The sequence below is a fragment of the Tupaia chinensis genome, unplaced genomic scaffold (assembly GCF_000334495.1).
Source record: "Tupaia chinensis unplaced genomic scaffold, TupChi_1.0 Scaffold143894_1, whole genome shotgun sequence".
NCBI classification, from domain to species: Eukaryota; Metazoa; Chordata; class Mammalia; order Scandentia; family Tupaiidae; genus Tupaia; species Tupaia belangeri.
Window position 1 is genome coordinate 191417 of NW_006203745.1, and position 13565 is coordinate 204981.

General features: G+C 38.1%; 1 protein-coding gene across 1 annotated transcript in view; it reads left to right on the top strand.

The window, feature by feature from the left end:
• The first annotated feature begins 1151 nt into the window (after positions 1–1151).
• The window catches only part of LOC102496691 (transmembrane protease serine 11E), a 49137-nt gene continuing 36723 nt past the window's right edge, over positions 1152–13565 (top strand). The window contains exons 1-4 of the mRNA XM_006165327.2: positions 1152–1329; positions 2435–2554; positions 7865–7986; positions 11658–11725. Of these exons, the coding sequence (XP_006165389.1) occupies positions 1152–1329; positions 2435–2554; positions 7865–7986; positions 11658–11725 (488 nt within the window). The remainder of the gene's footprint in view (positions 1330–2434; positions 2555–7864; positions 7987–11657; positions 11726–13565) is intronic.

Genomic DNA, 13565 nt, shown 5'->3' on the forward strand with positions numbered 1-13565 from the left:
ATCACGCTGGGCGCGTGTGCGTACGTGCCCAAGATCCCAAGAGGAGAATGAAGGAGAAGGGATTGTGGCGTGACCATCCCCCCTGAGGGGGTGATTTCTCACTTTCTGTCTCTATGTCTCTCTCTGTCTGGCAAGTGCACGTGCCCTATAGCGAAAATCTCTCCAATAATAATAATAATAATAATAATAATTTGGTGTGTTGGGACTAGCAGGTGGCATGGTAGTTAAGGTCGCTGGACTCCCACATGGCTGACCGTGGCTCGAGTCCCAGACCTGGTGACTTGCTTTCTCACTTTCTCTCTCTTTCTCTCTCTGTCTCTCTCTGGTAAAATTAAAAAATAAGTAAATAAATAAAGTTAAATAAATAAAATGATTATTTAAAAATTTTTTTAAAAATTTGGTGTGTCTCCTTCTATATATTTTGTTATACCTAGACATATATATTGGGTTGTCAAAAAAGTCATGATGCATATTTGCATAGAAAAAAATACGTCATAACTTTCCTGACAACTGAATAATTTTATTATTTATTAAAACAATGATACAGAATAATATTATTCTGCAGTATATTTTCATTAAATTTACCATTAACATTTTTCATCTTAGTACACATGTATCTACCTCATCAAGTTAATACTGAATTGTTTACTTTTCTGTCTTGATTAAAAGTTATTGTAGAACAAATATAAATTGTTTAATATTTCACAATTCTATGTAGCAATCATATACTTTTGATAATTTCATCATGTTTTCTACAATTATGCATTTATAGTCTTCATCTGGCATGTCTGACATTAGTTGAGTAGCCCTTCCCTCCCCATAGTCTCCCGAGTTTTGCTTACGTCTCTTATACACATCTTCTTTCTTCTGTAATAGACGAATAGCAAGCATTCAGAGGTGAAGAAACTAGAGTCAATTTTTGGACTTCTTAGGCACAATTGCACATAAGATATAACCTCCTCATGGAGAAGTCTTTTTATATTGCAGTAATTGTCATTCTAGGAACAGGTGTTTGGAATCCCACTCAAGGGAGAACTGGAGATCAAAGAGGTTGGAGGAAGGAAGATGAAGTTTCCCTGGCTACAGTCCCATGGGAAAATCACAGAAACTAGAGGAGACCGCGAGTCCCTGGAGCCTCCCACTACATCCCAATGCCTTCAGCAGGGGCAGAGTCATGTAGCAATGATGACACCATTGACTTCTGTGATAATGTTCCCTTAGTCTGTGTCCAGGAAGAGCTAGGAAGTAAATGGTGTAGCAGGGACAAACATGATAACATCATCACTTCCTGCACTTATATCACCAGGAAACAGCGTCTCCTTGATTTCTGTAAGCAAAAATTATTTACTGGCACATGCTTTGTAATTTGCAAGAAGGTTATACATTCCTGAACTTAGTCTGGGTCCTTCAGCTGTAGAAAGAGTGTGTATTATGTTTTTATTGATTGATGGAAAAACTTAGCTCAGAGTTTAAATGATCTGTCCAAATTGCAGAGCTGGTTGGGAAGGACTAGACTTAGAATCCTTTCTATCCTGATACAGTGCCCAGAACTCCTCTAGGAGAACACGTTTCCTCCCTAGTAATTATGCACCAGATAGGTAGCCCTCCAGAAAACTATATGTCACTGTATGAGCAGGGCAGACACCTTAGACATTAAAATAACAGTATCGGATTCAAACATTCGAACCAGCTATGATTTCTTTCATTCTCTCTGACTTTTGAGTTTGCTCACTATTATAACCAATTAAAACCAGGTTGCTCAATATTTTTTATTAATGTGATTTTGGAGGAAGAACGAATGGGAGGATTGAAAGAATCTCATGCAGGAAGAACTTTCTGCAGCATCACTGAAGCTTAGAGATGAATATTAGCTCAACAACTCAGGTTCTCCAGAAAGATGCTTCTGGTTATCTCTTGTATGTATCCTCAAAGTTTGGTTGGGAAATAAATAAAAATACCAGAAGGAGAATACAATAAGAAACTCTATCTGGAACTTGGTACAGCTTAAGCTGTAGCACATTTCACAAGCTGTTTAAGACTCTAGAGTGCTAAAAACAGGCTTGAAGCATTCTTATATATAGCTTGTATGTAGTTGGTTCAGCAAATTATAGCTAGCATTTAGCTCTTTCTACATGCCAAGGACTGTTCTAGGTACTTTACGTATTGGATTTCACGTAATCCTTTCACAATAATCCTATGAAGTAGGTCCTATTCAATATTATTATCACTTCCATTTTATTGACATGGAAACTAAGGCATAGAGAAGTCAAATTCATATGTTCCTAAAGTCAGACAGCCAGAGCCAGAATATGTTCTAAACTACTACCATTTAATTGAATGTCCTTTCTTCCCAGAAATATCTATTTGGCCTAAAAAAATGGATGTGGTGCGCACTATGATATAATCCAACTATTGACTTTCTTCCTCAGGCCAGCTGCGGTGAGGGCCAGGAAAAGAGCTTGCTTGGAGCCCTGGGTTATTGGCCTCCTCACCTTTATATCCCTGATAGTCCTGGCAGTGTGTATTGGACTCATTGTTCATTATGTGAGATACAGTAAGTATGCGCTACCCTGGCATCACCTGAGTTATCTCATCTCTTTCTTTATGTACCTCCCTGTTTTCATTTGCCTCAGGCTTGTTCATTCATTACTATCATTCATTTGTATAGCTAGTACAAAGAACTGCTTACCCACTCTCTCATGTGATTCTTATAAACCAAGGAGGATTTTTTTCTTCTTTCTTTGATGTAGCAATGCTTCCTTCTGGGAATAGCATACTAGTTTTCATAATCATTAATACGTGATAATTAAGTCCTACACAGAAGTAAACCAAAGGATAGCTAAGAACCAATGTCTTGAGTTTTTTGAGGTCACATAGCAATCACCTTGATTGAAAATAACCTCAACTCATTGAAATCCTTACATCCCAACAAATCAATTAATTAATCTAGGATCATGGAGAAGCAGGCTCTGTTCCATACCAAGACTTCAAAAGCTTCATAAAAAAAGAATTAAAGTAAGAGTTTATTTTGTTGCAAGAACATTTTGAAATCCATGCATAGTCTTTTCATAATATACATTTTCTATTAACTTTTTTGAAGGTCCCTTCATATTGTTAATGTCTATTTCTCTTACTTAAAACCTCATCTTGGGACTTATGGTAAATGACTAATGGGATAATATCTGCTGAGAAGGTTAATTACAAAGAGGTTCACACTTCAGTTACCGGGTACTCACTGCTATTATAGATGAACTGCTAGTTGCTTTGTTATTAAAGAGGTCTCCAGGGTACTTCAGAACTGTTCTTCCAGGGTATAACAACCTTCTAAAGTTTCTTTCTCTTCTTCCTTGGGTTTTAATTAGTTGAGTCAACTACGACCTGTTAGTTTAATATCTCCCACTGAGACTAGATTATGCTTTGATATTCCTAGCCTTGTAACCATAGAAGCTAATCACTTGATTCTAATTTAACTGGGAATCTGCTGAAGTTGCTTTCCTGTAAAGAGAGTGATCCATAAACTGGTTATCTTCCTCCACTATCTACACAAGTCCAATCTCAATTTCCAAGACAAGATGGGTCATTTCTCAGTAACTTCAAAAAAAATTACTTAAAGCCAAGACTTTTGTTTTTCAGCAGAATTTGCATACATGGAGATTGTTTCTTTTTTCTTTTTTTTAAAGTATATTTTTCTTTTTCTCTTTCTTAAACTAACTAACTTACTTCCTTTCCCCCTCCTTTCCTTCCTTCGCTCTCTCTCTTTCAAGTTTCTTTATGCACTTTTTTCCATGAGTGAGAGAGAGAAAGAGGCGAGAGAGTCATCCCAACAGGGGACCTTACAGCACAATTCACTCCCAGTCTTAGCTAGTCAAGATCATGGGCGTGTGCTCATGGGTCCGGTGTGCTCTCAGAGTTCCTAGAACATGAACTTGGAACACTTTCCCATGTGAGTCCTGCTATATTGCCATTGTCCCACTCCTGATCCCTACATCGAGATGTTCGAATGTGGAATGTCTGCATTTTGATAACAGATTTTCTAGAGTACTCAGGAATTTTATTAACTCTTGTCACAAAAATGAATTGCTGAAATATATATATATTTTTTTTAAGAGAGAATTTTGCTATAGGGTGTGTGTGGTTGCCAGACACTACACACACACACACACACACACAAACAGAGAGAGAGAGAGAGAAAGAGAGAGAGAGAGAGAGAGAGAGAGAGAGAAAGTGAGAAACTACCTTCCCCACCCCCTGCCAGGGAGGATGGCCATGCTGCAATTTCTTTTCCTTCTTTCTCCTCTTGGGATTTGGGGCATGCACAGCCATGTACCCAGTGTGAATTTCAAGCTGCTGGGTCCAGGCCTCGAACTATGGTCAACCACGCACCTTAACCACTACACCACCTGCTGAAATAATTTTACAAGTCTATAATTCTGAGTATATTGAGTTTCATTACACTGTAGGCATCATCATTCCTCCCCATGGATGCCAAGGACTATGTTTTACTTATTCTTGTGTTTCCAGAATTCAAAAGGATTCTGGAACACAATAAATGCTTAGTAAATGTTTATTGAACACTGAATAATAAAAATAAATGATTCATATCTATGATATTTTAGGGAAAGGGTCCAATACATCAGTTTATCTGACTTTACAAGGAATCCCTAGAAATACTTGGTGAGAAAATGTTCTTTACTACTTATTCTTTGCTTCTTCTCAAACCAAGCTTTTAAGGGTTTATAAGTCTTACTTATGTGCATACAATGTAAAACTTGGCATGATTTTCCCAGTAACCTGTTCTGGTTCCTATTGTTTGGATAACCAGTTGAGTAATATGGAACACACAACATCCACTGCCCATAAGGGACACCTGAATAAACAGGATGATTATGACGCATGTTACTGTCTTATATTCCTGACCTATTCTCTGTTTTGGGATACAAATTAAGAACAGAGTGTATGTACCACATGGGCAGTTAGGAGTTGACACATCGTATAACCAAACCAAAGCAATCTGTTGCACAAATAGACAGCTGTAGGTGAGTATGATTACTTTGAAAAATATTATTTCGACCCTCATTTATTTTTATTTTATTTTATTTTGCCAAAGGGCATGTGCACTCACCACAGAGAGACTAAGAGACAGAGAAGGAGAGGGAGAAAGCACCCCCCCATGGGATTTGGTCATGCTTCAATCCCTTTTCCTCTATTTTTCTACCTTGTCAGAATTTAGGGCAAGCACATGCATGTACTCGGCATGGTTTCTAAGTCACCAAAGCCAGGATTCAAATCATGTGGTCAGCCATGTGGGAGCTAGCTATAAGGCTGGTCTGCTCAGCAACAGTTTTTAACAACTACACCTATCAGATAATGCTGGTTTGCTGCGTATATGTTTAATGCTTAGTGGACTGTTTAAGTCTATACAGCAAAGTGAAATGCTTACTACGGATAATGAGTTGGTCATTTGGCTGAACCATATGAAATTGTCCATATTTTATCATTTTTTAGAAAGTTTATTTGTTTTATTCATGATAGAGAGTGCACACCCATGAAAGACAAAGAGAGAGAGAGAAGCACTTTCATCAGGGTTTTGTCACATCGTGACCCTTCCTTTCCCCAGTCCTCCAGCTCATTAGTATCCTGGGCATGCACACACATACCACACCTGGTATCTTTCCAAGTATCCCTGAGTATCCAAACCTGCAGTTGACCATGTGACTTTCCACACTGCAGTTCAGTCTGCTATTCGGTTTGTGTGTATAGTGGAGAAACACAACCAGGTTGGGCCAATATTTTATCATTTTGACCTACACAAATAGTAATTTCAAATGACTCAATATAATGTTTTTTGTTTTGTTTTATTTTTAGGTTTTTGCCATTAGTGTGTGTGTGTGTGTGAGTGTGTGTGTGTGTGTGTGTGTGTGTGAAAGAGAAAGAGAGAGAGAGAAAGAGAGAAATCACCCCCCAGGGAGGATGGCCATGACACAATCCTTTCTCCTCCATTCTGCTCTTTGGATTTTGGGCATGCACACACATGGTCCAGGACTTGAACCATGGTTGATAATGTGGGAGTCTGGCTCACTATGCCACCTACTGGTCTCTTTAATTTGTTTTTAAAGGTTGAAGACTGTAAAGGGTCTGTTAACATTTTTCTCTAGACCCTTGCTATTTGACATATGCTTAGTTACATAACCAAAAATATTACCTGTAGCTTCAATGAGTGACTTTGGTTTTCTTTTTCATTCCAAGAAATAGTGTGTAGAATAAGTCTGTGTTGGGACCAGTAGATGGCATAACGGTTATGTCGCTGGAGTCCCACATACTAAGTCTCAGCTCTGAGTCCTGGACCTGGTGGTGTAAAACACACTGGGTGCATATGCATGTGTGCCCAAGATCCTGAGAGGAGAATGGAGGAGAAAGGATTACAGCATGGCCAACTCTCTTGGGGTTGGTTTCTCATTTTCTGTCTCTCTCTCTCACTCTCTCTCTGGCAAGTGCATCTGACCTACAGCAAAAATTTCTCTTAAAAAAAAGGAGTCTGTGCTTTGGGAGTTAGGCCCTGGCTTGTCTTTTTCTGGCTGTGTCATGTTGGGGTTGAGCAAGTCATTTACATTTCTCAGACTATAGTCTTTAAATATGAATAATAGTGTCTTCCTATGGAGTTATCACAAATTAAATGCAGTAAGTAAAGATATCTGGGACTGTGGTGCTCAAAGTACTTTCCTTTAGTTAGTTAGGGAAGAGGAAAAGAATGGAACAGAAGGAAAAAGAAGAGAGACTGAGTGGTTGAAGCACACTCCATTTTCCTGTAATAGTGTCTCCTACAGAAAAGTAGTCAGCGTTAATTTTATTGATTGAGCAAATGACTCTTCCCTGGGCCCTGTGCTTGCTTCATGTGTAGGAGGGTGAAGGAAAAGCTATACTGCATTAGCTCTTCAGCAGGTAAAAAAATACGGGCTGCCTAAACGACTCAGGCAGTGGAGACAGTGGCTAAGGAGCAGAGAAGTCACCATGGATAGAGAATAAATGGAGCGACAAGAAAGCCAGGTGAAACTATAGTGTCCCTAGGAAGCTCTGCCAAAGGGCAGCACCAGTTCCCTAAAGGTCTATGTACTGATTTTTTTTTTTTTTGAGAGGTTTTTGCTATAGGGCGTGTGCACTCGCCAGACAGACAGAGAGAGACAGAGAGACAGAAAGTGAGAAATCACCCCCTGGGGGGATGGCCATGCCGCAATCCCTTCTCCTCCATTCTCCTCTCAGGATCTTGGGCACGCACGCACATGCGCCTGGCGTGAGTTTAAGGCATCGGGTCCGGGACTCGAACTATGGTTGACTACGTGGGAGTCCAGCAACATAGCCATTACGCTAACTGCTGGTCTCTATGTACTGAATCTTCAGCATTTTAATTCCTACTCTCATCTCCCTCTTTAGCCAAAATAAATTTTTCTCACACACTAGAGCTCGTGGCCAGAATTGATGAGTAGTGGACTGAAGGGGGATATCAACTTTTGGAAAATAAAAATGCATTCACCCTTGGGAAGCTTTTGAATCCATTTCTGTTTGTGTGCTCAGATGGCGTGACTTGCTATCTCTTGTGGCTTATTCAGGAATGGATAATACGTGAGTAACCAGCCCACAGCTCCAGCGCAGTGTTTATACAACAACTCCAGGAATACCAGGCATTTCTTTTATCCTCTAAATCATATGATGATGCATGTTGTTGTCTTTATTCTGAGATAACTCTGAGGCCTGGGGCAGCATGGTGAAGTTGATGATCTGGGGTAGAAGCATTCCTGCCTGATTCAGTCTTTCTAGTAACCACCAAGTGGGGAAATAATCATATGAATTTTTGCCTCTTTCTTTGTAGATCAAAGGAAGACCTACAATTACTATACTACATTGTCATTCACAAGTGAAAAACTATATAAAGACTTTGGAAGAGAGGCTTCTAAAAATTTTACAGAAATGAGCAGAAGAATTGAATTAATGGTAAGCAATTTTTCCTTCAAATCTAGAGTACTTACTGTACTGTGTATCATATTTTTAAGTATTATACTTTCTAAAACGTTTATTTAACTGATTCTTGCATATCTTTGCAAAATGGGGAAATGACCTACTTAAAGATATAAAACAAAACTGACAATACATGAGCTAGAAGAGTGTGCCTTACAAGGCTGAAAAGTGGCCTTACATAATTTACTTATGTCTCTCCCATTCATCCTTGCTCAGCTAGCACTACACTCTTGATCAGCAGAATCCATACATTCTGACAATATAAGGGTGGCCCAAAATATGGTTGCTGCATCCCAGACTTCCTAAAGAACAAAAGATTAGCATGGTCAAAAATATTCATACACATACCTGAATAGTATTTTAGTTTTTAAAAATATCTAACTTGGACCCATTTTTGATAATGAGTCTATAAGAAATCCATGGGCACTCATCTCTATCCTCAAAGCATCAATATTCATCTTGAGGGATAAACTAAACATGTAAAAAACTAGAAAATTTATCAATATGAGACAAAAGATCAAGGACCTGAGTGATGACTTTTCATCATTATCAGATTACTTAAAAAATAATTTGGGGACCAGCAGTTAGCTTAACGGTTATGTCACTGCACTCCCATGTAGTCAACCATGGTTGGAGGCCCAGACCCAATGGCTTAAGCTCACGCTGGGCGCATGTGTGTGCGTGCCCAAGACCCCGAGAGGAGAATGGAGGAGAAGGGATTGCTGCGTGGCCATCCCCCCTGGGGGGTGATTTCTCGCTTTCTGTCCCTCTGTCTCTTTCTGTCTTTCTGGCAAATGCATGCGCCCTTTAGCAAAAACCTCTTTACAATAAAAAGAAGAATTTTGGACTTTTTCCTGATAATTTGTGAGTGGCATGTTGTGATAGAAAAAACACCAAATTAGTTAGGACACCTAATTCTAGGACCATCTACAAGGTAGTGATGTGTCACTGGCATATCATGTTATCATTCTGAATGAGTTAAATCAAAATTAAGGTGTTAGATTAATATTTACCAAGGTGTCTTCCAGTGTCAATACACCAAATAAAACTAAAATGGAAATGAATCTCTCCTTGCCACCCCTCTGATAAATTTCCTAGAATACTGGAAGTCTGAGGGTTTGGCCACTTTGCTGAGGAGGAGGTCAAATTCTGGTTACATTTGTACTCATGAATACCAAATCAGAGAAAGATATAAATTTATTCTCTAAGACTAAAAGCATACATAAAATAAAGGAAAGGAAGTGAACTATAAGGATTAAGAAAAAGAAAATGTAACTATTTCCCTTGTTCTTTGTGCCATTTGCCAAAGTGTGATAAGATCTAGACTTATTTAAGTCTAAACATTTTTTTAAAGAATTATTTTATTTAACTTTATTTATTTATTTATTTTTAATTCGACTAGAGAAGGACAGAGTGAAAGAGAGAGAGGAGAGAAAGAGAGAGAAAGTGAGAAAGCAAGCCGCCAGGTCCAGGACTTTGCCTGAAGTCAGCTGTGTGGGGGTCGTGTGCATTTAACTACCATACCAACTGCCAGTCCCTAAATAGATATTTTTTTAATTGCCAGAGGATGCATGTGCTTATGAGAGAAAGAGAGACAGAGAGAACGCACCCCCTCCCAATGGTATATAGTCATGCTACAGTTCTTTTTCTTTTATTTCTCCATGCCATCAGGATTTCGGGCACCCATGCACATGAGAGCAGCATGTTTTTCAAGCTTGGAATTTATACCATTTAACTGCTGCCCTAGGGAGCTGGCCCCAGACTGAACCAAATCTAAAGAAATATTGATAAGACTGTTCAATACCTTCAAAGTTAATAATAATTTTTTTCTAAGATTTTTGCTCTAGGGCACATATGCTTACTAGAAAGACAGAGAGGCAGAAAGTGAGAAATCACCCCCCAAGGGGGAATGGCCACACTGCAATCTCTTCTCCCCCATTTTCCTTTTGGGATTTTGGGCTTGCACACACATGTGCCCAGAGTGAGTTTTAAGTTCCTGAGTTCGGGATTTGAACTACAGTCAACTACATGGGATTCCAGTGACATAACCATTACACCATCTGCTGGTCCTGAAAGTAAATCATAATTTTTATAACACTTGAAAAAAAGAAGCCCTTAAGCAAAAAATTCTAAATGAATACTGTCATTCTGTTTAGAGAACTTATTTGTACTATGGTGATTTGGCTTATAGTTATAGCAACTGTTCATGAGGCCAAAGACTCAGGAATCAAGGAAATATTGGATCGCCCGAAAGGTTATGATGTATTTTTCTGTTTTTCTATGCAAAAATGAGTCATTACTCTTTTGACCCAATATAAGAAAGAATAAAGGGCTAGCAGGTGGCATGGTGGTTAAAGGTACTGGAATCCCACATGGCCAACTACAGTTCCAGTCCTGAACCTGGTGGCTTGCTTTCTCACTTTCCCTCTCTCTCTCTCTGCCTCTTTCTGATCAAACCTGGGGAAAATAATAATAATAATAAATAAAGCTAAATAAAATAATTTTTTTTAAAAAAGAAAGAATAAAAAGGCTCTTTGTTTTTCAAAGTAATCACCAGCTTATAGTACTGTGTTTGGTAAATAACCGCAAACTGAAAGAAGAAAATATGAGAGGTGTTCAAAAAGTTCATGAAAAATACATAAGAAAAAGTTGTGCATAAATTTCAAACATTTTTTGCACAAAAATAAGTATATACTTTAATTCCACTGTTTTAAGCAAACATTTTGGAGGACTGTTATACTTGCAGATTTTTTTAAACCTGAAATCCTAATTCAAAAATTTTAACTGGCTAGAATTCTTATTTAAAAGCAAGAACTCTCTTTACAAAATACATCCTTTCCATCTTGTTAGAGTAAACCACATAGATGTGTTAGGTAAGTATCCCAGTTTACAGAGGCCTTCCTAAGACCATTTTGAGTGCTGTATTGGGTATGCACTATACCTGGATAATTGGGAACCAGTTTACATATGTCTGGGAATCATATGACATTAACTTCTTCTTTTTTTTTTTTCTTATTTGAGAGGTTTTTGCTATAGGGTGCGTGCACTCACCAGACAGACAGAGAGAGACAGAGAGACAGAAAGCGAGAAATCACCCCCAGAGGGGATGGTCACACTGCAATCCCTTCTCCATTCTCCTCTCGGGATCTTGGGCACGCATACACACATGACCAGCATGAGATTAAGCCCCTGGGTCCGAGACTTGAACCGCAGTCGACTACATGGAGTCCAGTGACGTAGCCATTACACCATTTGCTGGTCCTGATATTAACTCATTTCTACAATTCAGTCATTGCTTGGCAAAGTTATTACATTTCCTTAGTCCTTATCTCAGGGTATAAACGCTTATTCTTTTTCAAGAAACAGTATGTTTATTCTCCTTGGTCTCTTTCTGAATATGATACAACAGATGCCACTTACGGCCTCACTGTGATTTGTCAGCTCCTCTCATTCCAAAGGCAGAGTTTAGTTGAAATCACTGAGGAGGATATCGAAAAATATCCTTCAAGATTTCTCAGGTTTAGCACATTATAAAATCTTAGCCAATTATTTTAGTTTTGTTTTTCAATTTTCTATAGAGTTTTGAATTAATTTGTAGAATTTAGAAAACTGTTCTTGCTGACATATTTTGAATATTTTTCTAACAGGTGAAAAATGCATTTCATAAATCTCGATTAAGGGAAGATTTCGTCAAGTCTCAGGTGATCAAGTTCAGGTATGTAGATCTAAAATGCTGATCTCTTAATAAAACTGAAGCTGTTAACCTGGCCGGCATCAAATGGGTTTTGAAGTGTTAATGCTATAATGTCATGCCATTCAGCGAGCATTTATTTTGCACCTGTTCTGTGCATTCATGGGCTACAATGCCCCTTATTCAGGCTCTAAATTCAAAAGTAAGCATGTGATAGATGATTGCTAGAGATAGAGGTGCCTTTGCCATAGAACTGATTTTTGGGGAACTCAAGCACATGCAAGTACCTATTACACATCGCTTGGTTAAATAGCAGGTACAGCCCTATGTAAAATAGTGTTTCGGGTTGTCAGGAAAATCATGACGTTTTTCTATGTTTTTCTATGCAAAAAATGTGTCATGACTTCCCAACAGCCCAGTAGTTGCTAAAGTTTGTCTCCAGTGTTTAGTCTAAGATCTCAGCCCTGTTAAACAATCACCAATGAGTAGACAAGTTTAGAACTTAACATTTTAAGCAAAATATTATTGGGTTGTCAGAAAAGTCATCATGTATTTTTTCTATGCAAAATGTGTCATAACTTTTACAAGGATTCAGTATATGAGGATTTTTTAATAACATATTGTCTCCATACAATTATTCATATTTTTCAAAACTAGGATTAGAGTTATTTCCTACATTATTCCAAAGACAAAACTTTAGGAGTTACTTCCAAGTTTTTACTAAGCTGCTATCTGTGAAGCATTAGTTTGATCACTGTCTCCTGAATATTCTGTACTCTGATGTTTGAGATAGTTTCCTATTTTGGTTTCTTCAACTATTTCTTTAGTCCTTGAACTTTGACTCTCCCAAGGGAACTTCTTCCATCCACATGGCTTCATATGCTATTAAAACAGAAGTTTCTATCTCTAGTCTGAACTATTTCCCTGATTTCTGTAACCATATGCCTATTCATCCACATCTCCAAATGAAAATTCTACAGAAAATTTCTTGACCTGAGGTGAATTCCTTTACACTAAGAAATCTGAAAGTCATCACATACTCCTCCCTTCCCTGGGCCCCACATACTTTATGAATAACAGTTGAATCAATTAAATTTTCCAAATCACTTTCCTACTTATTCACCTTTTCATCTCAGTCATCTTGCCATAAGTATTAAAGAGTCTTTATTCTGTCTTTGCAATAGTAAGAAGTACAAGTTTATTGGAAAGATAAAATCAATTTTGAAATATTGAGTTAGGATAGTAGGGTGCCAAATGAGCCTGAAAAGTGAGTCTGACTGGTGAGAGGGAAAGGGAGCTAAGCTGAAGATATATTAAATTGCTTATCATCAATATTGGAACATAAAATATTGGAAGGCATGAGCATACTCTTCTCAGAAAAAGGGTAATATAAAGGAAAAAGGATTATGAAGAAAGCTAGAAGAATAGCAATATTCAAGAAGATGGAGGGAAGAGGAAAAAGGAAAAATCATGAGAGATACACTGGTGCTAAAGACAAGTCAAAGAGGATGTGGTCAGTATTGACAAATACTGCTGAAAGACCAAACAATATAAACACTGAAAAGAGTCCACTGGATAGGCCAACTAGGAAGCTGTTAGTGTTCAAGAGAAATGACTTGGTGCAAGCGAAGGACTAAAGCATACTGTAGTGAAGAAAATACAAAGCAGAGTGTAATATATCCTTACAAGATGGTTTTTTGTGATAAGGAGGTCAGCGATAAATCAAATAATGGTGTAGGCAGAGCATTTCATTTGTTTTTGTCTTCATCAACCAGTCAGTATAGGGCTAGTTTAAGACAAGGAAGAATAAATAATTGATGGTCTAGAGTTGCTGAGGTAGTGAGAGGATATGAAAAGTTTTATG